The 26602-nt window shown below is 42.5% G+C and overlaps 1 protein-coding gene across 1 annotated transcript in view; it reads right to left on the bottom strand.

Annotated features, from left to right (window-relative positions):
* The window catches only part of NOTCH2 (notch receptor 2), a 142912-nt gene that overhangs the window by 49355 nt on the left and 66955 nt on the right, over window positions 1-26602 (bottom strand). The window contains exons 9-15 of the mRNA XM_032778319.2: window positions 25276-25389; window positions 23213-23326; window positions 19082-19315; window positions 15982-16092; window positions 13837-14029; window positions 3445-3590; window positions 5-124 (exon numbers count right to left, since the gene is read on the bottom strand). Coding sequence (XP_032634210.1) covers window positions 5-124; window positions 3445-3590; window positions 13837-14029; window positions 15982-16092; window positions 19082-19315; window positions 23213-23326; window positions 25276-25389 — 1032 coding nt within the window. The remainder of the gene's footprint in view (window positions 1-4; window positions 125-3444; window positions 3591-13836; window positions 14030-15981; window positions 16093-19081; window positions 19316-23212; window positions 23327-25275; window positions 25390-26602) is intronic.

Consider the following 26602-nt stretch of genomic DNA (forward strand, 5'->3'; position numbering starts at 1 on the left):
TTACCTTCCCAGCCAGCAGCACACTGGCAGATGTAGCCCTCCAAGTCAGGAGATTCTTGGCAGATTCCAGAGTTCTCACATGGATCAGGAGAGCAGGCAGACAGCACGAGCTGGCAGTTCACGCCTACAAGAGGAAACCAGAGGGGCAAATTGTTAAGGGCTTGGTATACCTAAGAAGGAAGAATGAAGAGATTATAACCCAAAGGATTATCCAAGGGGAAGTGGACTGTAATCCATGTTGGAGGAGGGGAAGATCACTGCTGTTCTACATGGTGTTGGATAGAAGAGGTGGTTAAATCACTGTGACCCAACTAGTCTGGGATATTTTGAGGGGAGGAGAGAGGACAGGAGGCTATGGCTCTCAGTAACACAGGGGGATGGGTCTCGACCAGACAGCAGGTTTAGAGAGGAACCTCTGGTTGACCTAGACAGGCTGTGAACAGCTTAGTAGTGGAGAGATGGCAGCATTTAATAGATTCAGTCAGGGATAAAAAAATTCTAGTCATGGAATATCCACAATTAGAAGAGTTAGGATCTCCCACCACACGTCCTTGTTTTCTACAGAAGCAAACTTTGAATTCGTGCTGACAAATCAATAAGAGAGTGTAAATGAATGTATCTTAAGAGCGTCCATTTAAGTTGGTGTGCAGATCCAGCAGCCAGGGATGGAAAAATAAAGTCCCAACTACGGGACTCTTCACATCTTTCCTCAGGACTCGCTTTATTTAAAGAAAGAAAAAAATCTCCATTCAAACTAGTGGCTAACCACCCCCGAAGGCTTCACAGCCTTCAACCAGCTGGGAGGGGAGAAGACACATACTTCCACCAAGGCACCAGCTTCCCCTTTCCTTTTATAACCCTGCCCAGATGGCAGAAATCCAAAAGAGTAAACATCTTAACAGCCAAGCCAACATGCTGTATCTATGAATAGCTCCAAATCCGTCACAACCGGTTTCACCAGCTTTAACTACATAAACTAAATTCATTAGTGATTTGCCCCACAGTGCCTTTACAATTGTCAGGGTCCATATTTAAATGGCTTGCTTATTAGGATGTTTACCATATCTCTATATTGCATTAACTCAATAGAGTACTGTTAGGGAAAAACTTAGCAGGAAGGAAAAGACACCCAGCAGACACTTCAGAGTGGTTAAGGGACAATGCCAGAGCTATGAGCTTTGATGATTTTGACCTTCCAGCTAACCTGAAGGACTCATTTGACCAGACAGGTCAAAGCATGGGAACACAGAAGAAAAAAGAATATTGGCTGTTTTTAAAAGGGTGTCTCCCCCAAGAGACAGGTAGAAGTTGTTCAGGGGAACCAGCCTGAGAGACACAGGCCTCACTGGGCGTGTCTGAAAACACTGAGATGGCAAACATTTGAGTAGGATAGGTGTATGCAGACTGTTTATTGTTTTAAAATCCTTTTCTTTAAATGTTTTGTGTCTATGACTAAAAATAAACAATACTTTGGTTTTAAGACGGTCTGATCACTGTACGAGGCTGGGCACAGACTCCTGAGCAGTGCCCAAACTGCAGTGTAATAACAGCTGACACATAGGGGGCTGTAGCTCAGAAGGAAAGAGGGAAAAACAGCAAAATTCCCTCCAAAGTAGGTAAAGGTACAAGGCATGGCACGTGAGGGGATTCACTCAGACAGACAGACTCCATACTCATGACACTAGGGGTTAGGCAAAGTTTCAGTATTTTGCTCTCTGCTTCTCCTATTATTCCCTTACTCCCCATCCTTTTATTTCCTCCTCTGCTAAGTGTTATGTTCCTGCTACACTTTTCAGTTCTGACATTTTGCATGTTCCTCTTTTCCTACCCTTTTGATGTTTGGCTAGGTCTGTGTATGTGACGTGATTGTCAGAAGAAACTAACCAAGCCAGGTCACAGGCAGACTCTTAAAAGCTGTTCATTTTTGTGTGCAACACACAATGTTTAAGTGGAAGTTTAGCTTTCACAACAAGGAATGGGTTGCTGTGGCAAATGCCACCGCTGCAGAATGGCAAAACACCGGGTGCTCAGTGAGTAATAGGAGGGGGAAATTAGTTTAGTTTTTGCAAAAAGAATGATTTTTGCTGATACAGACTATCACAGCTACAACTCTGAAACCTTTTTAGTTTTTGTAGTTTTAAATTGCCATGCTAATTTTCCCCTACTGTTACTCACACCTTCTTGTCAACTGTCTGAAATAAGCCACCCTGATTACCACTACGAAAGTGATTTTTCCATCCTGTTGATAATAGCCCACTTGAATTGAATGGTCTCATTAGAACTGACCCTCCACTTAGTAAGGAAACTACTGTATTTTCATGTACTGTTATATATATCTTCCAACTGTACTTTCCACACCATGCATCCAATGAAGTGGGTTTCAGCCCACAAAAGCTTATGCCCAAATAAATTTGTTAGTCTCTAAGGTGCCACAAGTACTCCTCATTTTTTTGTTTTTCAGGGGCTGGATGGTATAGTTGCCTATATAAGACAAAGCCCTTAATATCAGGGCGGTCCCGGTATTATCAGGACATCTGGTCAACCTAAATGGTCAGGGGTACTTTCATTTGCCTCAGCAAGAACATTATGACTTTTCCAGATATCACCTTCTCCACAAGTATCTTTGCCTTTGTCACTTCACGACTGTATTTTGCAATGTTCTTCAAATTAGGCTACTCCTGAAAACCACTATAAAACTTCATAGGGTACAGAATGAGACCATCTGCTTTCTGAGTGGGAGCATAAACCACAGAGCATACAACATGTGTTCTGTAGTCTGCATTAAATTTCTATGCATTTCCAGCTTGTGGTTAAAGTGTTTTTGACATAGTTCTAAATTATTTGGGCTTTGGTTACCTTCAAACTCAACTGTCTGTCATGCTATTTTTATGTTCCTAATTCACCAGTCACATTCTGGTTCAAAAACCAGTCCAGTGCGCTAAACCTTGTCAAGACCTTTTTAATTAAGTTAATTAGCCACTTTTAAGATAAGAGGTGTGGAAGTAGTTAATAGGTATTAATGTGGTGAAAATTCTCATAAGTCCCATTGCTCAAGAGTTAATTGTGTAAACCACCTCCAATGTGGGAGAAATCCCTTTGGAAGCCATAGGTCAGACCTCTAAAATCTGGAATGGAAAGGGATTTAATTTAGAGGGGGTGCCAAAATTGGTGCTCTAATAGAGAACAAGTGAACCGTAACTACGGAGAAACTCCCTGCTCTTTGTAATAGACTTACAAGCACTATTTTTCTACAGGAATTACACCTGTAATCATTGTATCATGCCTATATTATCAGACTGTTTTCAATTCAAATATCACTCAAATTTTAAATTTCAGAGGATGGATTATCCCTCATGTTTCATTTAGTTTAGTAGGAAGATTGTTGCACTAAGATGCAATAAAATGGAAGACAATAGAGCTCAAAAACTCATCCTTCAAGCTCACCTTTGAATCCTTTCCTGCAGGAACATCTGTATCCATCCACCAGACTGTCACAAATTCCTCCATTCTGGCACGGGTTTGACAAGCATGCGTTCTCTTCCACTTCACAGTCTGTTCCAACCCAACCAGGGTCACAGAGACACATGTATCTGAAAGAAAATAAGCATGTTTCAGTACTATTCTGAAGCAGTTGTTCTATCCACAAAACTAGGCAGCTAGATAAACTGAAAGGGTGGGACACGGAGATGATTTGCCCTTAGAAACGTTCATGAAACATTTTTATCTTAGTCACAACAGCTATACAATTTTCTTAATATTAAAACCAACCCAATCTTTAAAGCTACATGCTCGATATTAGTTATCTTAATAAAATACAGCTTTATTCTGCATGATGCTTTTCTTGGTAAGCTATCTGAAAATGTTTAGTAGACGCTAAAGAAATGACAAGGTACAAGCAAGGAAGAAAGATGGCTTTCAAATCCAAATAGAAAGAGCTGATGAAGTGAAGCAATTCCAGATGAAAGCAGCCAAGAGAAGTGGCAATCCACTCCATCAAATTCCAAAGCTTAATAAAGGATAGCACCACTCCATTCACAGGACAAGTAATCAAAGATCTGGTGAATCATTATCTTTCCACTCTAGCCTCAACCACTGATACACCGGCCCTCAAATGCCCCTCATATCACCCACATAGATCTTCTTGGCTTTCTGGAATCCTGTGCCAAATGAAGAGGGGCAGAAACTCAAGTGATGATGGCAGAAAATGAAGGTTGATACAAAGAATTTCTTCAAGCCTAGGCTGAGGCTGCATTAGAGACCAAGAGAATCTTCCAATTAGCTTCCATAGTAGCTGCCCTAAGGAGTTATCCAGGGTGGTAAACAGTTTACTCAATCCTGAGTGCTTACAGCCTGCACCAGAGCCCAGAACCAAGTGCTGCAAAGAACCATCATCCTGCTGCGCTGAAAAAATCACTCACATTTGAACATTTCTCAAACAACATGGGCCCTCTCTACCTGAGCCCAACCACCAACAGCCTGCCTGCATTCCGGGAGGGCAGCACATTCTCTCCTTAAGGAAGCTGGAAACCCTAAAGGAGCTTATGGAAGAATCATGGCACCACTCCTGACCAAAATACCCAGTGCCTCAGTCAGAGAAGGAATCTTCCCTTTCCCCTTCAAGCATGCGATAGTGGGACCAGCACCGAAGAAACCAGGCCTGGACACATCAATTCTAGCTGAGCACTGTCTAGTATCAATCTCCCACTCCTGGGCAAGCTCACAGTCGCTAGCCAAAGGACAACTACATGCCCATCTAACTGAAGCTAATATTCCAGACCTGGCACAATCTGGATTCAGGGCAAGATATGGGCCTCAAATTGCTTCAATGGCACGGCTGGATGAACTCCTGCTGTCAGTGGATACAGGGCAGACATCCAATCTCAGCCTCCTGGGTCTCGCTGCAGTATTCCCCACGGCCAGCCATGAGATACTACAGTCTTGCCTAAGAGCCATGATGGGTTCAGGGGAGCGCACTAAAATGGTTTAAATCCATCTGGTAGGGACATAAACAGTAACAGGAAACTGCACTGCTGCATCTATAGACGTTCCAAAAGGATCAATTCACTCTTCAGTCTTATTCAACACCTATACGGATACATCTGAGCAGATAAGAGGACATAGATTCTTGTGCTAGTAGTATGCAGACAACACAGTTCTATTTATTCTTCACCATATACCACTACCACTAAAATGGTCCAGTGCTTGGATGAGATCAGCTCATGGATGAAGAACAGCTGGCTGAAACAGAACCTGAGTGTGATAAATAAAGTGGGGGGGTGCTAGCTCCCTTTGATGGACACCCAGCCAGTCAGTTAGCTATAGAATCCCTCTTGGTAACTGTTCTTTACTTGCTTTATATGTAAAGGGTTAAAAAGTCCCCCAGGTAAAGAAAAAAAAAAGCAGGCACCTGACGAAAAGAGCCAATGAGAAGGTAGAACTTTTTAAAATGCAGAAAGAAACTTTCCCTTTGTCTGTGCTCTCTGGGCTGGAGGGACAGAGCAGCTACGCTATAAGCAGCTTTAAGCCAGAAACAATCATAAATCATCAGATCATGCCTAGAACTACTTATCTGAACTTCAGATGTGTACGTAGATCAGAATGTTTAGCTAGATGCAATCAGGTTTATTTCTGTTCGTTTTTTAAGGCTTGTGGCTGTTATATCCTTGGAGGCAGTCAGTTTAGGAAGAAATCACTTGAGGCCAGACAGCAGACAGCTAACAAAACTACCATTTATTTACACACACTCAGAGCTCACCTAACCAGCCGAAACAGGCTAGGCTATCTAGGCTACCCCCTAATAATCTAACTCAGTTGCCATGGGAACAAAAACCATGGCAACCAAATACACAACATATTCCTCCCCCCCAATAAGAACATCCCCTAAATTAAACACACAATAGACTAGAGAAGGAGGGTAGACTGCCTCCATTCCCGGCTAAACCCTGGGGATTATTTTGCCCCATAACCATGGGTTCACCCTAGCTAAAGATCCAGCCGATGAGGAGGCCTTCTGTCTCTAGGTGGATTACGGCAAACTCCTGGTGTTGTTGCACCCAAAAGTACCATGGGCTCAGGGTCCGCAGCACGAACAGGTGAGGAGGTGGTATCAGCTCGTGCTGGGCAAAGGGGTATCTCAGCCGCCGGTAGTAATGGAGGAGAACAGTCAGAAACAGGTGATTCGTGATTCGGTGTCTCACCAGAAGAGGTGAAGTCAGACCACTCAACTGCAGGTGTGTCCTGAGGATTGGCATGACCTGGCAACAGCTGATCTACATGTCGCTGCCAGGTAAGATTCTCTGCAGTCTGGACTGTGTAGGAAACAGGTCCTGTTTGAGTGATGATCGTGACAGGGACCCATTTAGCTCTGGAAGTATAATTCTGAGCCAAAACTGGCTGTCCGGGGCTAAAGGTTTGGTCTTTTGCTCTGGGTGCCTGTCTGATGACTTGATATTGCTGCTGATGTTGCACAATTTGTCAGGGTTCAGAAGGTTTCAGCAGATCAAAGCAAGTGCGCAGCTGTCGTCCCATCATTAGAAAGGCCAGGGATGGCCCTGGGCCGTAGCATGAGGGTGGTTTCCATAGGAAAGTAAGAGGTATAACAGACGCTTTGAATGGAGTGTTGTCCCCTTGCTGATTTCACAAAGCAATGTTTCACAGCACTGTCTAGCACAATTTTTAAAGCTAAATCCGTTGTGGAAGGATGATAGTGCTGAGCGATGTGGTTGTATTCCCATTTACCTATCATAAATTTGAAACTCCTGAGAGACGAACTGCAGTCTGTTGTCGCTCAGAAGTTGTTCTGACAGACCGAAACGACTAAAGAGTCCCCGTAAGTTTTTGGAATAGTACTCTCTGCCAGTAGTGGAACTGCACTAAGAGAAGACTTCTGGCCATTTAAATGGGCATTCTACTGCCACCAAGACATGCTTCCTTCAAGGGGGCCAGCGAAGTCAATTCGTGAATACGTTGCCACGGGTTTTCCAGGCCAGTCCCTCTGGGTTGTAGCGGAGCCCACTGGGGTGCATTCCTCAGCACCCCCTGACATGACATACAAGCTTTTGCCTCTCTTAATAGCACTGTCCAACCAGGCCACCCGATACCAGCGGTGATTGGGAAAAAATAGCTCGTGGCGAATTTCCTTCATGCGCACTATTCCACAGTGACCAGAATGTAGCTGGTTCAACATCTGTTGAGCCTGTGGTGGTGGAATAATGACACGTCTCCCCCACAAGCAACCAACCAGAATTGGACTGATAACTCCCCTCCTGGAACATGTAGGTAACAAGTCGGGTGAGACCGGAGAGGTTTGTGAGATTTCCATGCACACCAGCTCCAATAACTTGGGATAATACTGGGTCCACGGTGAAGTGACTTCTTTATCTGAAGTAGCAGTGATGGGTGTTTCTCTATCTGTCAAAGGTGAAGATTTCCTTTTTGGGCAAACGTATCTTGATGTTTGACACTGGCAAAGGCAATCTTGAGAGGCCGCTGCATTGCATGCAGAGTGGATTTCCGATATTTGATTCATTGTGTGCTGAACAGTAACAATGCCCAACGTTGCATCGACAGCAGCTAATGGGAATGCCTGTGGTAGGTCCAAAAATTGGAATCAAAAGAGGTCGATGGTCCTGTGAGAAGAAAACTTTCGCCCAATACGGTACTGATGAAACTTCCGAATTCCAAACAATTCCTAATGCCTCACTCGATTTGGGCATAGTTATTTTCTGCTTGCTTAGAAGTGCAATGAAGAAAAAGCAATAGTCTCTCTTCTCCCAAAGGCATAATGTGTGAACACGACTGCCCACTCCATAGGGAGGCATCGCAGGCACAATTGTAAGGGGTAAGGATGGATCAAAGTGCGTTAGAAACTTCAGAAATTTAGCAATGCAATCCTTGCTTTGTTAAAATGCAACATCACAGGCTTCATTTCCTTCCACGGCCTTGCTTCTGCCAAGGAGCTCAATGGAAAGTGGTTTTAAGCAGTGGTGGCAACTGGTGAGATGAAACTTTTCTAATAGTCAGTAGTCCAGAAACAAGCGTGGCTAACTATACATTGTCGAGGTGGGGGGCCTCCACAATAGCTTTAACTTTACAGGGCCTTATGAAGAACCTTGCAGAATCAATGATGTGTCCCAATATTCAAATCAGAGGGCTTGAAGATTCCACACTTGTCTTTGCGAACTCGTAGGCCATACTCTTCCAGTCTTTGTAGGGTAAGCCATCTAAATTCTTTAAGTGATCCTCTTCATTCTTTCAGTGACCAAGGATATCATCCCAGATATGGCACTGACTCCTGACAAGCCACACAATGATCTGGTCCATAGCCCTCTGGACAGGGCGGGAGAACATTATGTCCGAAGGGTAGCGAGCAGTATCGGATAAAGCCCTTTATAAATCACAAGTATAAACAGCTCTGGGACTTTTCATCAAACAATGCACTATAAATAGCTTGACTGCAGATCAATCTTACCTGAATTTTGTCCTCTCAGCCAGGCCTGCGAAGGTCATCGATGCGGGGAAGCGGGTATTACCTGCACACAACACTGGGTTTGACAGGACTTTAAAATCACCCGCAAATCCGGAGAGAGCCACTTCTTCCAACTATTGGGACGATAGGAAGTGGCCCATGAGCTAATGGTAACTGGTATTCAGGACCCATGGTGACCCAGGCGCCCAGGTCTCTTCAACTTTTGGGCCTGATGGAATATGGTAACAGGTCCGGTGCTTTCAGATATTTTGGTGGACTGTCCCAAGGTTTAATGTTCAAGTGTCCACAGTGTTCCTTCATACTTCCCAAATCATCTCCAAAACAGCAAAAGCAATTTTCCTAATAATAGGGTTAGACTGTTTCTTCTTTAAGTCTCTGATGCAAATTCTGCCCAGTTCAGCTTGAATCTACCCAAACCAAAGAGCTAACCCACTAAGGCTGGGTAGACCTCTCACCACAAACAGTTGGCAATTTAGCAGCCTGTCCATTGAGCTGCACCTTAACATCAAATGAGTGCCCAACATGGGCACAGCTTCTCGCCGTATATGTCTTTCAGAACAGTTTTTGTTGCCTAAGCGAAGATCTGAGCTTTCTTACACACGTCTCAGTAGAACGCCGAGAACAGCTGCAACCGGTGGTCCAGTCCATGCGTATAGGTTTGCCATCCAACAACGGGGTTACCCAGTATTCATGTGAGCCCCACTGCCAAAAGACAAAACATGCAGTGGCCTCCGCTTGCGATGAGGTGTCGTCATACCTACCTGTTCAGTGTAGACTCGCTCACGCAGTACTTCGACGATTCGGCCGTGATCCCCTCCAAGCATTGGAAAAGATCAATCCTGGGTCTGCTCTAGGTATGCAGGGTTCCTCTTTTTGTCAGCCAACCACAGCCTCTTTTCTTTTGTTTACAGCACACTCAATGTGTTCCCTTTTGCCACAGTGTCGGACACAATCCAGGTCCTACACCAGCATTCTGATGCCTGGTGAACCCAAGTTTACCACAGCAGTAACATTCTTGACTCTGCACAGTTTTCGTGGGTAGGTTCTTGTGAACACCTTTTGCACCCTGGGGATGCATCTATATATGCGCCTCCCTTGTAGCCAGTTCCATGAAGACAGCAATATCAAACAAGCCTCTGTATGTAAGTTGAGCCTACCTGTAGAAGGCGCTTCATATAGCTTCACTGTACAGGCCACATACCACACCTAACCTGTCACGCAGGCATAATTTCATTTAACATCTCCTTAAATTCAACAGTGTTCTGCTAGCTTTTTTTAATGCTAACAAATTGTACAACTGTTTCATCTTCTTTTTGGCCTTTTGTGGAACCTATATTCTTTCTGCAAATTACCAGGGTTTTGGGGAAAAATGGACCCCAGGATTTCCACAATGTCACTGTAAAGATTTAGTCTCAGCTTAACAGGGTGTTAGTAAGCTGCTAGCAAGAGTAGGTTTTAGCCCATACAATACTTAAGAATACTGGCATCTTCCTGCTTCTGAATGTCATTGCACAACAAAAAAGCTTAAATGCTCAGTAAGCACATGCCACTGCTCTTATATTCCTCATCAAAAAATTCCAGTGGCCTGGTCAGAGTAGCCCATGATTTTTTAGTTTCACTTTCACAGTCAGTGCAACAAGCAGTTTTTTTTGTTTGTTTGTTTTTTACCTTAACTTCTACTTTCCTTCTGTTTACGGAGCAGCACCGGAACCATCCATTGTCGCCACTGTTATATTCTTGAGGCAAGTCGTTTAGGAAGAAATTCACTTGAGGCCCAGACGCAGAACAGCTAACAAAAACTACCATTTATTTACACACACACAGAGGCTCAACCTAACACGGTGAAAACAGGCTAGCTATCTAGACATCCCCATAAATAATCTAACTCAATTGCCATGGGAACAAAACATGACATATCAATACACAACAGTGGCTCTTCCCTGTGCTAACCCCACATCTTTTGTTTGCTTGTAACCTTTAAGCTAAACCCCCAAGAAAGCTGTTTTGGGTGCTTAATTTTTGTAATTGTTTCTTTTAAAATCTAGCAAAAAGCCTAAGTTCCCTTTTTGTTTTTTTCCCTTTTTGTTTTTAATAAAATTTACCTTTCTTAAGACCAAGACTGGATTTTTGGTGTCCTAAAAGGTTTGTGCATGTTATTTGATTAGCTGATAGCCACAGCTAATTTCTTTTGTTTTCATTCTCAGCACTTCCCTGGAGGAGAGGTGAAACGGTACCCCACAGGGAGGAATTCCCAAGTGCTCCTTCCTGGGTTCAAAGGGTTTTTTTTTGCATTTGGGTGGTGGCAGCGTTTACCAAGCCAAGGTCAGAGAAAAGCTGTAACCTTGGGAGTTTAATACAAGCCTAGAGTGGCAAGTATTAATTTTTAGAATCCTTGCACACCCCGTCGGAGTGAGAGTGGGGATTCAGCCTAAACTCATGAATGAACACTCCACTGATTGGGACCTAGTGTTGCAGCAGTTGCTTTTTGCCTACAGGGCTGTACAACATCCCAGTTTGGGATTTTCACCTTTTGAACTCGTTTATGGCCACAAAGATAAGGGGCCATTACAGTTGGTGAAGCAGCAATGGGAGAGGGTTACATCATTTCCAGGAACTAACATTTTGGACTTCGTAATGAACCTGCAAAACACCCTCAAGGACTCTCTAGCCCTTGCTCAAGAAAACCTACAGGATGCTCAACAAGAGCAAAAGGCCTGGTATGATAAACATGCCAGAAAGTGTTCCTTCAAAGAAGGTGACCAAGTTATGGTCCTGAAAATGCTGCAGGCCAAAAAGATGGAAGTGTCATAGGAGGGGCCATTTATGATTCAAGAGTGCCTGGGAGCTGTTAATTACCTCATAGCGTTCCCGGACCCTACTCTAAAACCTGAAGTATAGCATGTTAATTCTCTAAAGCCCTTTTATTCCAGGGAAATTAAGGTTCTCCAGTTTACAGCAAAGATGACGACGCTGAGTGGTCTGAAAGAGTCTACTATGAAGGAAAAAGAAATGGTGGCGTGGAAGAGGTTAGACCAGTGGTCCCCAAGCTTTTTTGTCTGGCAGGCGCCAGACGAAGGACCGGCGGCATTTCAGTGGATGCACCGCATTGGGGACCCCTGGGTTAGCCTTTCCATGACCCTTGGGCATAAGCAGTGACAGCAAATCCAGGAGCTGTGCACCAGCTTCGCACCAATGTTTTTAGCTACCCCAGGATGGACAGAACGGACATACCACTCCATTGACACAGGTGATGCTCACCCAATTAGAGTCCAACCTTACCGGATGGCTTACCGGATGAAGCCAACACCACAATAGAAAGGGAGATCAAGAACATGTTACAGATGGGTGTAATCCGCCTATCTGAAAGTGCATGGGCCTCTCCAGTGATTCTGGTTCCCAAACCAGATGGAGAAATCCACCTTCGTGTGGACTACTGTAAGCTAAATGTCGTAACTCGCCCAGAAAATTATCCAATGCCAGGCACAGATAAACTATTGGAGAAACTGGGACGTGCTCAGTTCATCTCCATCTTAGACTTAACTAAAGGGTGCTGGCAAGTGCCGCTGGATGATCTCGTCAAGGAAAGGTCAACGTTCATCATCCATGTAGGGCTGTACGAATTTAACGTACTCCCTTTCAGACTGTGAAATGAACCCACCACCCTTCAGGAGACTGGTAGATAACTTTCTTGTGGATTTGAGGAATCTGCAGTTGCCTACCTTGATGATGTGGCTATATTCTCAGATTCATGGGCAGAACATGTGGAGCACCTCCAAGCTCTCTTCCAGCACATAAGGGAGGCAGGATTAATTGTTAAGGCTAAAAAGTGTCAAATAGGCCTAAATAGGGTAATGTACCTTGGACACAAGGTGGGTCAAGGTACTATCAACCCCCTACATCTAAGGTAAATGCTATCCAATATTGACTTGTACCTAAGTCAAAGAAGCAGGTCCAACCCTTCTTGGGCTTGGCCGGGTATTACCGACAATTTGTACCACGCTACAGCCAAATTGCCACCCCACTGACATACCAGGGAAAAGCAGCTAAATGCCATTCAGTGGACTGAAAAGTGTCTTGGCGGATGATGACCTGGCCCCTGCTGTACATGCTATCACCACCTCTTGGCTGGACTACAACAATGTGATACATCTGGGCATGAAGCTCTCAGCCCCTGTGAAACTCTAGCTACTACAGAACACTGCAGTGCCTCTCAACAATATGGGATACCGCAAGCCCACCAGATCTGTCCTCTGCTCTCTATGTTGACTTCCCCTAGAATATCCAGTTCTTGGTCCTGATCTTAAAGGTGCACAAGGGCCCAGACTCAGAATATCGAAGAGACAACCTAAAGATCCAGGATGAAAACCAGGGTCAACAACTCTACTCCTCAGGTACAACAAAACTCTTTACAACAGAGGTAAAGCTTGTGTGTGTGCCAGGGAGAACTTTCTCAAGGGCCAGTCCTAGAGTTTGGAAAGAAATCCCAGAGGAACTAAGGACCATCCCATTCCACTCCAAAGGCGAGGCACACTTCACTTTTATTCTCTAATACCAAACACACAGCCAAATGTACATTAAAAACCTTACCAAAACTAAGCACTGCTCTGCACACACAATTTTTGTCTGGGGGAGAGATGAGAGAACAAAGCACATATGAGGCACAGCAGTTAATGTACTACTAGAAGGTACTCAGATACTATGATGATAAGCATGGGATAAGAATCTATAAAGAACGGTAGGGGTAAGATTGTATGACCAGGCAGAGGCTCTATGTTAGAATAGCACAGAAAACTACCTGGGGTGAGCTGCAGCCAGCCCATAGGTACAATAAAGTGGCCATGATAAGCTGCAATCTAAACAGGTTTGGATAGTTGTCTAATTAAGAAATAAACTGGGGAGAACCAGAATCTTCACAGCCGATGATATTTAGGGCATTTATTGAAAAACTGTAATTCAAAGGTGTTTAGAGTAGCTGGGACAGCTCATTAACAATAAGCCCAATGGGCAACCAAACAATGAGAGAACCAAGCAGGAACAAAAAGGTCATTGCAAATGACACATTTAGCATATGGCATTCCAGATGCAAGGAAGAAATCCCATCAAAACTAACTACTTTCAAGCACTAAAAAGCTCCGTGTGTGTCAGTGCCCTCCTGCTCTTATCATTCAACAGTGGTCAAGGCCTGATGCAGACTTTTCCATACAAAACACTGGAGAGAAGTGTTTAGAATCTGGTCTTAAAAATAAAGATTTCATAGTCAAAAAGCCCAGACCTACTGAATACTTTGCATATATATAGTATTTCATACACGAGGATCTCAAAGCACTTAACACGATAGTAGAACTCACCCACTGACATCATTTGTGCAGTTTCCATGTATACAAGGGCTACTAAGACATTCATCAGCTTGCGAGTGACAGCTGGGTTGATGGAAGCCTTCAGGACACAGACACCGAAATCCATTCATTTCATTTACACATGTTCCACCATTATGACAGGGACTGGAGATGCATTCGTCAATATCAATATTACACCTTGGACCTGAAAAGAATATTATTTGTTAATTAGTATTTCTCATACACAAGTTTACCCTGCATGTATGCAGGAACATTTATCAAGATTCAGTGACTCATCATCAATATAAAGTCAACATAAAGTGACTGATCCTGCAAGGTATGACAGCTTTGACTCAGATTTAAGCGTATGGGAGTTTAAAGCATTCAATGTTTTTGAAAGATGGGGGTGTTCGTATCAGGAGCAAAGCATCTACATCTCATAAGCCTTCTGGAACTGCTAAAAAGCTACAACAGAATTGCAAAGGGAAAAGAATTATATACATTCTTTAGGATGATTGAAAATTATGTAATTGTACTATGCCTGGTGCAGCCTTCCTGGGTTTATCAGCTAGGCATCTACCCTTTCCACATTTAAGTACCTCTTGAATACCCATTCCTGCCATAATGCCTGCAATGCATCTAGATCTTGTGCATATTAAATAAAAGAGTATATTGCTTCTTATTTTCCTTAACCTCTGCCTACTTGCCATCTATGCTTAGACTGCAAGTTCCTCAAGGGTCTGTTCCTTTCTGTGAGCCTGCAAAGTGCCTGGCATAGATTGGGCACTACTATAAGTTTAATATATATATATATATATATATATTCCAGGCCTTAAAAAGTGAATCATCTATTTCACACTCTAGCTTGAGCCCTTGACCTGAAGGAAGCTGCAGGTCCTGAATACTGGAACATTCTGATTCACAAGTGTGCTGAAGTATTTTAACAGCACAAAAGCAGGAAGGTCAAGGGGTGACTAACCTGGTGCCCAAAGATCAAGGAGGCCCCAAGGCAAGAGTGGTCAGGAACATACCTCATTCCATTTGGGCTTAGTTATACCCCCATATTTTTTTAAAGTGAATTTTCTTCAGGCAGAAGTTTAAAAAGATTTGTCAATAGAAATGCATAAAATGAGTACTATATCTCTTTGGGGCTATTTCTGAGAAGAGATTTTGGATCAGTTCTGACTGGAATCTTTCAGTAAAAATAGTGACATATTAGCTAAGGGATTGTTAGAACATTCAGCATGTTCTCTCATGTGCATTAATTTTATGAATTCATTATGCAGTCTGGCTCACAGCAGGCAAAGCATGTTTTGACCTTTTAGACAAAGATCACAGGACCTGAAGAAGAGCTCTGTGTAAGCTCAAAAGCTTGTCTCTCACCAACAGAAGCTGGTCCAATAAAATATACTACATCACTCACCTTGCCTCTCTAATATCGTGGGACTGACCCAGCTACAACAATGCATAAGACATTGGAAGCATTGGGGTTGATCTGCTGTGATATTTAGTTCAGATCGCTAACACAATGGGACAATCACGTTTCTTTCAATTAGCACATTTGCAGGATACAAATGATTTTAATACAAACAGAACAATTTAAACCATGGAATAAACTCCATCCAAGGAGCAGTAGGTTGGCTGATGGGGCTTTTGTACTAATACTAGCTGGATAGTAGCTGTGCACTTGTGCACATTATAAAACTAACTGAAAGCTTTATATTTGCAGAAGGAAAGGGAAGCATTTAATTTGTATACAAGTTGGCCCAATTCTCCAAGTTCTCTTCAGAGACCTCTTGCTACGATGCACAACTTTCTTGTTCCAATAAAGAAGCTGTAAGTAAACTCATTGGGACTTTGGATCATTATTTCTTATGAAGCTGAGTCATGTGAATTGGACTAAATAATCCTAAAAGAATGACAATTCATAGCACCAAGCTAGGACATTTCTTTAGTCGATGGGCAGAACGTGCATTGAAATTAAGAGATACTGAGACTCATTAAGAATACGAATTATTTCTTGAGACACTGAATAGGCCACTTGGTATCAATGAACAAAGAACTTCCTGAAGGAAGAGACCATCCTCCCAGGGGAGAGATGATTATCTTCAAAGCAAAGTTGAGGACAAATATCTGTTAAATGAAAGTACAGGTTACCTGTAACTCCAGGCTTGCAGACACAATCGTAGCGGTTAATGCCATCGAGACAAACTCCATAAATGCAGGGGTTACTTGCACAGTCATCCAAGTTATTCTCACAGTTCACTCCTGCAAATAAATGTAATGAAATTCAAGTTAAAACCAGAACAACCCTAACATACAAACAACACTGCTATAGGTTTCCTGAAAATAGCCAAATTCAAATTGCAGAATTCAGACTGCTTAGGCATGACAAGGGGACGTGTATGTTTAGATACAGTATCAGCATGTGGTGCTCCAAGTTCTCTTCTGTTAGTGTAGTGCAACTCCATTAAAGTCAATAGAGTCAGTGAGTAACAGGAGAATTTATTTCCTTGTATCTAATCAGCCTTCCAGCAGAAGAATCAGCGATTTTGGACACAATAAGAAAAATATTTTTGCTGTTTTCCCTATGTACAGTCTGAGAGGGACTGCCTGAATTCTGAGGATGAGGAAGAGAGAATACTGCCCAAGTTAAGCAAACAGATTACAATATACACTACTTGTATTGTTACAGCAAAAACTGTTGCAAGAACAGTGGAGAGAAAAGTGTAGGTATAACTAAATGCGCAAGTAACGCTTTCAACAGCATCAAGTCTGATGCTGCAATATCTTAGATGTTTTATGACAAACAGCAACCTCTCAACCAAAAAAGTTTAATCTTGTAAAATAAAGGATGGTGAAGGAAACAAACAATAACCTTCTGAAAAAAGGTGATTAGACTCTCCAGAGTCAAACTGTTGTTCTAGTGTTGCAAGCATAGTAAGATCTGAAATCTTTACTTCTTTTGGTATGTGTAGATTTCTGCATTCCACAGCAAAATTGGTGATCAACACAGTGAAGTTCACATATGCACCTGGCCCACTCATATATACAGCTGTGTTGATCATAGCTGAGTGTGTAACAATTAGTTTTGTTTAATAATGGAGTTTCCATTCATTCCATGGCAAATCATCTGGCTAAATGACTTTCTCCCTCTGAGTTTGGGAAGTGCTCAGTACACTTTGGCAGCTACTACAATCCAAATAAGTAATAGTTAGGGCTGCCAGCGTGTCACAGTGGAGAAAGTTAGATACTGTGATTTCTCATTCTGTCCACGACATCCTTCAGGAAGACTATAGGCCCTGGACATGGGGTAGCTGAATGAGGTATTGGAGAGTGCTTTCACCCTGCACTGACCCCACAGCAGCAGTTGCTGTATCCCATGGGATTGGGCTCAGCTCCCCACTCTGGGTGTTGCAACCTGGCGCACAGGGTTGCTACACCACTAACTCAAATTTTGCCTTGTTGCCCCTCTGTCAGGACAAAGAGGGATTGGGGGAGCTGCGGGTCAAATCTTGGTTGAGTGGTATTGTAATACCATGTGTCAAGCCCTACAAGGCTCAGGAGCTGCTGCTGCCTGTGCCCGAGGTGAGTGCGGGATAGGCTCGCTCTCAATCCCTGGGCTCATGTCAAGGGGTCACTATCAATCCCTGGGCCCAGCGGTCAGATACCACGGCTGCCTGTGCCTGAGGTGAGTTTGCTCTTCGACCCACCCTCAAGTGCTCCCTGCTCACCGGAACAGGGTTAGGATGTGGTGCTAGGGTAGAGAGTGCTACTATGGGTGGCCGGTGCCCCTTATTTGTCAGGGCATTTTTTAAAAGAAAATCACATGGCAGTGACTAGATCATGACTTTTACTAAATTTACCATGACAGCTCTGTGATTTTTGATAAAAAATGCCGGACACACATGCAGCCCTAGTAATAGTTCTGTCCTACGTAGGAGCTCTCCAGAAGTGGGATCCGGAAGAAGTCAGGCCAGAACAATAGCTGGGATCCCAATTCAGTTTGCAGGGAGCTGTCTGCTGCCAGAGCAGAGGGAGCAGCTCTGGAATGTTACTTGAAGCACTACTGTCAGAAGGATGACACAAGATATATGGTTTGTTGCTTGCCACATCATATTTCTGCTTCCAAGCATCATGTTTTATTTTGCGATCCGTTAACTTCAATATTCATTTGAAAAAAAAGCCAATATTGACACAAGCCAAAATGGTTCTGATAAATGTTTGTTCCTTTAAAGAAGAACACTAGGACACTAGCCATGCTCTGACACATGGCTCTCATGTAATAACATTTTACAGGACAGAAAATTTATAAATCAAGATGATTTAAGCAATTTTTTAAATAGAGTGCTTTAAATCATTCAGGTTGATGCTTTGTAAAGCTAATTTGAGAGTTGTACTATTGCAACTTTAGATTAAAATTTAATAAACAATTTTAAATATTTTTAATCTAAGTATTAGTAAGGGTATTCTGTTTGAGAAAATTGCTATAGGGAAAAAAATAAAATATTGAGAATTAAAGAGCCCTGATCCTGCAAATACTTAGGCAGTAATATAATGTCACTCTCACGAATGAGGCTACTGAAGTCAATGGGACTACATTGCTGAAGTTTTTTTTATTACAAACTTTAGTGGCATGAAGTCTACCACTTTGAAACAATTTTTATTTCAGTGTTAAGAGTTTAGCCTTTCACACATTAACAAAGTTAATGATCTTTTACATATGGGTCAAATTTTTCCAAAATATGAGATTATAGCTAGGCTCCTAAACCTATATTTAGACACCCAAGAGTGGAATTTTCAAAACTACTTCAATCATTTAGAAGCACAAGTCCCATGGACTCCAAACCCACTAAGGAGCATAGATGGATCGAAGCCTTGTAGCTTCCTCGGCTCAGATGTTCAATCCATTAGAAGGTGGTGCTGGTTGCAGACACAGCATGCGCTATTTGTTTATCAATTTTATGTTTGTGTTCTCACTGTAAGGATGCTAATGAGGCCCTGGACTTGCACTTTGCAGCACAGATGAGCATTTTAAGTGGGAAATTTCTTAGAATTTCATATTTTACACCAATACTTCCTGCTAACAATTATCTAACTACAGTACAAAAGACCCGCTTTAGAAATTTAAGATTATAAAATGGGAAATAAAAAACTAGCTACATGTACATAAAAAAAATTACCATTTCTGGTAAGATTGTGACTTTTTTTTAAAGTCTTGATTTTTGTCTGCCCTGCCATCTTATGCTTTATGTACCTGACGTGCCCAGGAGACAGTTGCACTGATAACCATTCACCAAGTCAATGCAGCGTCCTTCATTGAGGCAGGGGTTACTCTGGCATTCATCTACCTGCTCACTGCATATGGCACCCATGTACCCAGAATTGCAGACACAGGTGTACGAATCAATTCCATCCTGGCATTCACCATGGTGGCAAGGGTCAGGGTCACAGTTGTTGATATTCTCTTCACACAAAGTGCCAGTAAAGCCTAAGAGAAAAATGAAGAGGCATGATTAAGAGGCTTAGAGATATAGTATATGATGTCCTCTGCATTGAATATCAAACACAATAATACAGTGTTCATCATAACAAAATCAGCAAAAAGGTATTCAGAATATACAGAACTGTTTGGGCACCTAACCTGTAACCCATCTCCCAACCCCAGAGAAGCCAACATACCCTGTATGGTATACAAAGCGCAGTGTGCCACAGAAAAAGCGGCATAGATAATCTTTGCAACAGAGACCGATACCTGGAATGCATTCAAATCTGAGCATTTATGGAAGAAAATATTCAAATTACTATCAGAACTGTTTATTGACATCAATATGAAACAAACTGAAGACAATCCCTTCTCTTACTAGACTATTAGTAATACTAGATATTTCCATTATCCAGAAGCCCAGAGGACTTAACTTTTGTCAATTCAAGGAAATGATGCACAGGCACTGAAAAAATTGACTTTCCCACTGAAGCTTTCCTGGAGGTCTGCAGAAAAGGTAAGCTTTAGTTCAAAAATCTTTTAGTCCTCATGACTGTCAAGAACCTTTAAACACTCCACCCATGAGCCAACTGTAAAGTGATACACTGCTGTCTGCTAAAGGCTGCAGACATGCACCTCCTGTGTCTCTGCAGCAGTAGAGTGTTCTCCTTATTTAAATTTATTAATTAGAAAGCTGATTGACAATATTATTACAATACTACAGCTATTAAACTTAATTACTATAAAGTGTCATACCACCACTGACCCATTCCTTTAAACTGAAGGAGGCAGGACAAGCATTTTTCACCTGGCTTAGAACGATGTAGTCCTAGGTCTAAGAATTGCCAGGTACATTTTTCAGGCCCTGTTAATTCACTATTATAATGTGGGTGCCCTATAATTTGAGACATTTGGAGTTACTGCAGACAAAGCCCTGGAGAACATGATCCTTCACAGGGAGCAGAACGGAGTAGTCCTGGTACAATATCTTTTTTCCCCATCTGTAATGTGTGTTGCCATGCAAGACACTCGCTCCCAGTGTCCCCATCACAGAAATGGAGGGAAAGAGGAAGCCAGAGACATAGCAGTTCTTTAAACAAACACTAGTATTTCAACTGCATGGTCATTCACAGTTGCTTTCAGTCCCATTTCCTCAAAGCTGCCCATGTTCAGTGTGCCCCAAGTCTTTTTGACTTTTCTGGGAAATCCAACAAGTCTGTGTAGGGAAACAGGCCCCAGCCTGCGTACCCAAAATCAGCACCTGCTTTTCGCGTCTCCTCAATATAGTTACCACTTTGATGTGGTGCTGTATTTTCCTGGCACCCCTTGAGCAGCCCACCCTTCTCATATTGCTGCTCCTCCTGGCACCTCTTGAGTGAGGTAGCCCTGTATTATATATGGCTGCAAACCCCTCTCTCCCCTCCCAGCAGGTTTTGCTAAAGATTAATAACTAAGGCTCCCCACCCCACTGAGTGAAAATCAGATGGACCACACCCTAGCTTGAGCTAGGCACAGACTTTCCACAGCTGCTTCCAAGTCAAGAAAGGGTTTGGGTTTTTCCTCTTCTTAGTGACATTTATTCTGTCACAATCAGTAATCGAAGGAGAATCCTGGTGCTAACAACTCCTCTTTTCTGGCCTAGAGCCATTCCATTCTGATATTTCTGAAACTTGCCCTCTTATATCCACCACATTCCTTGGGGAATTAGCTATTAAGAGGAATAAGGTTGCTTTAAAAATGCATGCCATCGTAGAGACACACAGTTTACAAGTTGCCACTATATCTACTCACAATGTTCTGACTAGAGTCTCAAAGAAGGTTTCTTAATCCCTGGAATTACACACAAAATAAATGTTACTTCCAGAATTTTCACAGAAATGCTTAACACAGTCAAAAGATGGAAAAAGAGAGATTTATGGAGGCAGTGATACAGTCTAGTTTCAGGAAACTGATACATCATTCGCTTACTTGGATGACAAGGTCTGTGTGTGCCAGGTTCATTTTACAGGAATAGTATCTAAGACATATCCTCCTTTCAAACTCATTAAACAGAGAAAACTGATTTTTTTCTTTACCAGGAACCACGAGCTCTAGAGCTCCTATTTCTAGCGGTTGTTCTATAGCAATTCTGTCTTCTTTTGAGATACTGATGTCTGAACAAAATTTGGAGTAAAACTATGGCATAGTCTGCAGTGTGATATCTTGTCATATCATATGTTGCAGAACCATTTCTCCTAGAGAATAAAAAGAGATGCTTCCCAGTCAGCCATTGGCTTGTGTTGGATTCACAGAGCTTAAGGCCAGAATGACTTTTCATGATCATTTGCCCTGAATTCCTATGAAACAAGCAATGCAATTTCACCCAGCAATTCTCACATCAAGTCCAACAACTTGTGGCTGAACCAGAGCAAGTCTTTTAGAATAACAGCTAGTCTTGATATAAGGACTTCATGTGATGATAAATTTACAACCCTTGATAATTTGTTCCACTCTTTGAGGACTGTTCTGCTGTCTCTTGCATAGTCTTCCTCTTCCGAAACTGTTGTGAACCTGTCCCCATAAAGCCAAATAACATTCTGGTAAATTCTGTTGTGTCTAATAGAGCCAACGTGTTAGGTGCTGTAAAAACACACTTTGCTCCTGCCCCAAAGAACTTAATGTCTACTCATACCCTGTGTAGCATTATTAGACTATTCCTGGCACCCTCTGCCACTTCCTTTCTTTAGGGAAGAGGACTTGCCCAACATAAAATCAGGACCAAACAAAGGAAGGAATGTTTTATTTAAGTCTGATCTAAAGTTAGGGGTTTAGTTCTCTGGTATTTTTAGGACATCTCGGAGCAAGTGTGTCTCTCTGGATTCTGTACAGAGCAGAGTAAGTTATTGCTGCTAAACAACTTATTTGCCTTACACGCTTTTTAAATAGAATTTGACTCTTTGGATTCACTGACAATAAGCCAAACCTCACATGAATCCATCCAGACTAAGAGTGCCTCTCTGAGACAGTAGCAGCTACAGGGGCTAATCCAGCCTCTTTCCACATACCACAGAGTTTCTAGAGCCTCAAGAGCCCCTAATGATGTGGGTTAATACCATCAGATGTTATAAAGTGGGAAACTGAGGCACGGAGTAGTCAACTTGTTTAACACCTATGGAAATAAGTGGCCAAGCTCACCCCAGAATAAGAGTTTAATGACCCAGTTCTAAACTAAGTCTCATCCAGCATTTTCTGCTCAGAGCTGAAGAGTTAAGGCTAGTCTTAGACAGCTCTATTTTATTCTCGGCTCTGCCATGGAGTTCCTACATGACCCTGGGCAAATCACTTAAATCAGACTTTTTGGCAGGTAGCCACTGTGTACCACATTTGCTGGGTGTTCAACTTTTAAGGCACCATGTACACTTATTGCACTTAGATCCTCATAGTCCATTCCACACAGTTATATTAAGAAGTTTGGAAGCAACAAGCAGGAAGCAATACAGTCTAGCATTGCTCTACCCATCTCTCTTGGTCTTAGGCTGCCAGTTTTCACTTTGACCCATCCTGATGTCCCAAAGAAAGCATTCTATGTTGGGGAATCCCAGAATGGAAAAACACCAGTAAATAGGGACTCTTTGCAGGGGAAAAGTGATGACACTGGAAGAGTGAAGCTAGACTTCCTTCCGGGCAACTGTGAATCCTTTGGTGTCACAAACCATGGGGCTTATGTCCCTAAGAGATTCTCAGTGCTGCCCTCTTCTGCAGAGAGGTAGGCAGCAAAGATTCCTGGAAAAAGGACTTTCAGAGACAGCACAGACCCAGTGCTTCGCTGCCTGCCTCTGTTCACTACATAGGTTGCACATACTAGTTTTTATTCAAGGGGCTATATGCACTGCACTGAATGTGAGAAGATGTGACAAGGCTAACCTGTGGCACACTGGCATTCATAGCCATTTGGATAATCAACACACTTGGCTCCATTTAGACAAGGTGTGCTGGAGCAATCATCAATGTCGATCTGGCACACAGCTCCAGTGAAACCTGAAAGGCAAAAGGAAAGTGAGAATCCTGACACTATTCAGAGTAGGTATATCCATCTCCTGTCCCTTCCTGCTCCTCAAACAGGCTCAACTGTTGAACTGGCCAATTTGCAGCTTTTCAAGCAGCCAGTTCTTCTCCTTGTGACTGCCATCTTGGCTCCACAATTTAAGCTCTCATTTGTTTGATCTTTAGATTTTATGGTTAAGAAGAGTGTTGAATGCTAACGAAGAAATGGATACTGGCTGCCTGCCACAGTCTGCGGACAGCCTGAAACTGATTATGGAGAAGAAGTGTGAACTCCTCTCATTAACCACAACGAATCATTAACTCTGGATCCTAATGACACTTTCAATGTCAACTTTGTTAGCTACTTGCGAAAATCATCCAAGGTAAGAGGGACAATCATTATGATTAGGCTTGGAAGAACTCGATTTTTTTTTAATAATGTCAACAGATAATATTGATGTTCATTTTTAAGCATTTTTTCTATTTTTATGGATATAAATTTTCGAAGTTGCAGGAAATTGGGGTGTGTGTCAGACAATAATTATTTAGTGAAAGTAGACATTGAGAGTCAAAAAGGTAAAGCTTTAGAAACATTAAAACATTGTCAACATCACATGTCAAAATATACAAAGTAAATATCCTTAAAAAAGATTCCAAGAAGTTTTCAGGCAATACAAGAAAATGCTGCTTATCTGTGAATTTTGATCATCATCAATGGAAATATTTTTGTCCGTGAAATCAATGTTTACCTACATTTACCAACAAAAATAAAATCCTTCAATACCTAAACATGATCTCTGAAGCATCTCATTTTGAAATGAACAAGCTTGGACTTGAGTGGAACTGCAGAGTACCTCCACTTTTCTCCCCATTAAACCTCTGAACAGAGTGTCAATTGCATCAAAGAGTAGGCAGACTTTGGCAGATGTATTGCTCAGGATTAATTCTTAGCAAACCTTTAAAACTGCCCACATATAGTGTGGTAGATCCAAACCAGATTTCATCACTAGCCCACACGCTCCCTGGATTATTGGTTCGTGGTCCAGCAAATCACCCTGTCAAGAGGTAGCTTCTGTCTTCCAGGTCAAAAGGGCAGGAACAATCTCCGTGATGCTCAGGGTATGCCACGCTGCAAGTCAAGGTATGCTTGCAGTGTTCATCTGACTGGCACAGGTAACAATGGCAATGAGGATATGCTGGCACAGGTTAGCTGGCCCAGTCTCAGCTCACTTGAGACTCTGGGTATGTATTTGGGTTGCTGGCCTATGCCATAGGCAATGCCTCCACATCTTCACTGCTACTGTTATCCACCCTAGCTAGATTAAAGCAAGCATGGGCTTGCCTATCTGTATTGTAGTCATACTGTTACTTGCAAAGCAATACATCTTCATTTGCAGGGCAGACATGTCAGAATAGGGCTGGCATGGGGCAACAAGAAAAAAGCAAAGAGTAGACCTTGGATTAGCAGCAGCCCCTTTCTGCAGAGAAGAATGCTGACTCCCTACACTGTGCTAGCAACTTAACCGAGTTGCATTGCTGAGGAAAGGTTCTCACCTAAAACCGTGAGGAAGCCAAAAAAATTATGTGGAGGATGAAAACTGATCAAATTAAAACAGATTTAAAAAATTATCTCTACAGACATTGGTCTGTAATTCACCAAGACGTTCTTTAACAAGTGAAGTCATAGCTGCCAGCCACTGTGCAAAACTATGCATTCAGTCTTAACATTTGTCCAGTTAATGTTGCATCAGGATAGTTGCATATGAAACTTATTTAGCAAGTATTACAGCTAATCATTTCTGTTCTCCTTTAAAGGAATTCTAACTTGGGCATGAGCACTCTGCAGGGAAGGCACATCCTGAGAAGATTTACTTTCACTCCACTCCAAGTCTGTTGTGTCCTTTGTAGGGAGAAGAGAGGTGGTGCTGGAGAGGAATACTTACCAGGTGGGCAGACACACTGGAAGCGATTGACTTTATCCAGACATTCTCCATTGTTCACACAGGGATTACTCTGGCATTCGTTAATCTCCAGTTCACAGTGCATACCTTTAAACCCTGGAAAGGATAACAAGGAATGGCAGAAAGGCTTTAGAAAGTGCCCAGGGTGTTGGCTACACCTTATTCCAGGACTGAAAATCAAAGCTAGATTTAACTGAAATAGAAATTCCAGTTTGTATTGACATTTTTTCATAAAGAGACCACATTTTAAAGGCATAAATACAAGTGTTACAGTGGAGTTTTCAACTTGAACATTATCAGAGGGGCAGCCTGTTAGTCTGTATCCACAAAAAACAAACACACTTCTTCAGATGCATGGAGTGAAAATTACAAATGCAGGCATAAATATACTGACACATGAACATAAGGGAGTTACGTGTCAGTATAGTTATGCCTGCATCTGTAATTTTCACTCCATGTATCTGAAGAAGTGGGGTATTTTACCCATGAAAGCTTATGCCCAAATAAATCTGTTAGTCTTTAAGGTGCCACTGGACTCCTCGTTGTTAACTTGAACATTACATTTTCAGAGCTGCATGCATGATCTCCCAATGTCACATTAAAAAGAGAAATCTGAATGGAAATGTACCATTTTCTTGTGCATGCTGAAAAGAGAAAGAGACAACTATGTCTTTACTGATTTGGAAGGGGATCAAATACACTGATGATGGGCACCAGTGTAAGAATATAAGTAGAGTCACTGACAATAAAAGGAGATAATTTACAAACAAAAGAAAACTCAGTAGGTAGTCACTCTGAAATTCCCTCCCACAGGAGGGAAGGGTAAAAATACTGTATGTGGATTTTGGAAAGGGTGGTGCAATACCGTCAGTTGTTGCTAGACCTACAAAGGGTACATCTACACTACAGGATTATTCCAATTTTACATAAACCGGTTTTATAAAACGGACTGTATAAAGTCGAGTACACGCGGCCACACTAAGCACATTAATTCAGCAGTGTGCGTCCATGGTCCGAGGCTAGAGTCGATTTCCAGAGCGTTGCACTGTGGGTAGCTATTCCATAGCTATCCCATAGTTCCCGCAGTCTCCTCTGCCCCTTAGAATTCTGGGTTGAGAGCCCAGTGGCTGATGGGGCAGAAATCATTGTCACAAGTGGTTCTGGGTAAATGTCGTCAGTCATTCCTTCCTCTGGGAAAGCAACGGCAGACAACCATTTTGCGCCCTTTTTCCCTGGATTGCCCTGGCAGACACCATAGCACGACAACCATGGAGCCCGTTCAGCTTTCTTTTTTTTTTTTTTTTATCCC

This window comes from Chelonoidis abingdonii, chromosome 7 (genome assembly GCF_003597395.2).
Source record: "Chelonoidis abingdonii isolate Lonesome George chromosome 7, CheloAbing_2.0, whole genome shotgun sequence".
In the NCBI taxonomy this organism is placed as follows: domain Eukaryota; kingdom Metazoa; phylum Chordata; order Testudines; family Testudinidae; genus Chelonoidis; species Chelonoidis abingdonii.